Source organism: Cornus florida, unplaced genomic scaffold (assembly GCF_030987335.1).
Source record: "Cornus florida cultivar Cherokee Brave unplaced genomic scaffold, ASM3098733v1 CherokeeBrave_3.0.0_Hap2_Chr04, whole genome shotgun sequence".
Taxonomy (NCBI): domain Eukaryota; kingdom Viridiplantae; phylum Streptophyta; class Magnoliopsida; order Cornales; family Cornaceae; genus Cornus; species Cornus florida.
Genome location: NW_026775574.1, coordinates 12036271 through 12037388, shown reverse-complemented (window position 1 = coordinate 12037388; position 1118 = coordinate 12036271). Strand labels below are relative to the sequence as shown.

General features: G+C 35.5%; 1 protein-coding gene across 1 annotated transcript; it reads left to right on the top strand.

Moving 5' to 3' along the window:
• Window positions 1-311: 311 nt before the first annotated feature.
• Window positions 312-812, top strand: LOC132304717 (uncharacterized). The gene has a single exon (XM_059802448.1). The coding sequence runs from the start codon at window positions 312-314 to the stop codon at window positions 810-812; it is 501 nt and encodes a 166-aa protein (XP_059658431.1).
• Window positions 813-1118: the final 306 nt, after the last annotated feature.

The window sequence follows — 1118 nt, the reverse complement described above, 5'->3', positions numbered from 1 at the left end:
TTGTTTTAGTTAATTAATTAAAACCCAAAATTGACCTTAGTTTGCTTAGACTCTATTCACCCCCCTTCTAGAGTCTATATCTGGGTAACAATTGGTATCAGAGCAAGAACTCTATTGAAAAAGCTTAAGTGTATTAGAGAACGATCATGGCAAACTTAAATGGTCATCTTCATCAAGAAGGCCAATCTAATACTAGAGCTCCTTGGTTCGATGGAACAAACTACGGCTATTAGAAAAATAGAATGATGGACTTTTTTTAATCCGTAGACTATCGAATTTGGCTAGTTATAGTTAATGGACCTGTTGTTCCAATGAAAATTGTTGACACAAGAAGAATCCCTAAAACTAAAGCTGAATGGGACACCGAGGATTATAAACTTATTTCTTTAAATGCTAAAGCCAAAGTCAATCTAAATTGTGCTATAAGTCTGAGTGAATATAATAAAGTCTCTACTTGCACCACATCTAAAGAAATCTGGGATAAACTTCAGGTTATTTATGAAGGAACTGCACAGGTCAAGGAATCCAAAATTGATATTCTTATGCATCAATATGAATTGTTTCGTAAGAATGAAAATGAGTCTATTAGTGCAATGTTTGTGAGATTTACTGACATTATTAATGGGTTGAAACATCTTGGCAGAACTATGACTAACTCTGATCTTGCAAGGAAAATTCTAAGAAGCTTACCCGAAAATTGGGATATAAAAGCAACGGCAATTAAGGAAGCTCACAATCTCAACACACTTGAGTTAGATGAACTTCTTGGCTTTCTTCTCACATGGGAGATCACTCTAAAAGATACAGAATGAGATCATCATCGTAAGAAAGAAATTGCTTTCAAAGTCTCTCAAATAGAAAAGGAAGTTGCTGGTAACGAAAGTGAAGATGATGACTTGGCTCTTATCACTCAATCCTTCAAAAGATTTCTTCATAGGAAGAAATTCAACAAGGGAAGGTTCAAAAAGGGTGAATCATCTAATGAATAGAGCAAACGAGACACCTCTACCTGTTTTCATTGTGGAAAGCCGGGACACATCAAAGCTGATTGTCATGTTTACAAAGAGGAAAAGAAAAAGAGAAGAGCAATGCAAGCCACTTGGGAAGATGATGACTCA